The sequence below is a fragment of the Vollenhovia emeryi genome, unplaced genomic scaffold (assembly GCF_000949405.1).
Source record: "Vollenhovia emeryi isolate VEMERY1.0 unplaced genomic scaffold, V.emery_V1.0 DF945806.1, whole genome shotgun sequence".
Lineage (NCBI taxonomy): Eukaryota > Metazoa > Arthropoda > Insecta > Hymenoptera > Formicidae > Vollenhovia > Vollenhovia emeryi.
In genome coordinates this window covers 1-1,250 of record NW_011960560.1, presented here as the reverse complement: position 1 = coordinate 1,250, position 1,250 = coordinate 1, and the positions used below count along the sequence as shown (strand labels likewise).

Sequence of the window (1,250 nt, the reverse complement as noted above, 5' to 3'; positions counted from 1 at the left end):
CGCCAGCAAGTCATCCCGGCGAGCGCGCATTCCCGCGCAGCCATCCCGGCGGACATCTTCGCGCTAACACAGTTGTACCTGCGGACGCGCGTGCTGCGCAGCCATTCAGGCGGACGCTTACGGGCCAACGGGTCCGTACCGGCTATTAGACCGGATTCTTTGGTTCAAAGATACAACGGTGGCTCTCTGCCACACTGTGGCGTACAGCACACCACGCAGAGCACGGGACCATACCGCAGCGCACGAGGACCAGATCTACGGGACGTGTTGCGCAGGCAACCCCTGACACGCGCATACCACGCAGGCATTGAGGTACGCCCCTAGCAGCGCATCCAGCAGGCACCGCCGTCCGGCGGGACGCAGGACAGCGCAGTTCACCCCTCCTCGCCGACGTCTCGAGTCGGGCTCTACCTCCCCTGAGGGACAACGCCGCTTCAAGAACTTCGAAACTGTTGAGGCATATGTTTTGCCTCGTCCTGGTATTTCTCCTCAGTTTTTTATCTTGTTTCTCATTTTTTCTCGGGTCACGGTACGCGTCACATAGTTTAAATATGGCAGAGGAAGATGCGCGCGTAGAATCATACCGGGTGCCGAAGATTCCGCCCTTCTGGCGACAGGCCCCGGAGGATTGGTTTTTGCGGGTTGAAGCGTCGTTCCGAAACGCGAATATAACCGTCGATAGTACGAAAGTCGATCACCTTATCGCTAGCCTCGATCCTGAGGTCATTTCACACATCCGAGATTTGATTACGGCGGATCCACCGCCCGATAACCTGTACAAAGTGCTCAGAGACAGGATTCTCGCGACATTCGCGGTCTCACCGGAGGCCCGCTTACGGCAATTGTTGAAAGGTCAGGTGCTGGGGGACCGGAGGCCCTCACACTTACTAAGTCATATGAATCAGCTCAACGGCGGGCAATGCAGTCCTGCCGTATTAAGATCTCTCTTTACCGAGTTGTTGCCAGACACGCATAAAGCCATTTTGGTTGCGACTAATGAACCTGACCTGCAAAAATTAGCAGAAATCGCGGATAAACTCGCGGATATTAACGGTCCCAGTTCCGCTGTCGCCGTCGTCGCGCCTAAAAAAGAATCCAAAGGCGCTCGTCCTAAAGCTCCCTTGAGCACTGCCGAGCAGTTCGATAAGCTTAACAAGCAAATCCAATCTCTGAGCACCTCGGTCGCAAAATTGCGCCGAGACCGATCTACCTCCCGCAGGCGTAATAATAAGCGTGGTGATGAGGCAGTT

General features: G+C 55.6%; 1 protein-coding gene across 1 annotated transcript; it reads left to right on the top strand.

Annotated features, from left to right (window-relative positions):
- Positions 1-551: 551 nt before the first annotated feature.
- LOC105560701 lies at positions 552-1,236 on the top strand (the record flags this gene model as incomplete). Its single annotated transcript, XM_012010048.1, has 1 exon — positions 552-1,236. A coding segment is annotated over exon 1 (685 nt), but the record flags the coding sequence as incomplete, so codon positions are not given.
- Positions 1,237-1,250: the final 14 nt, after the last annotated feature.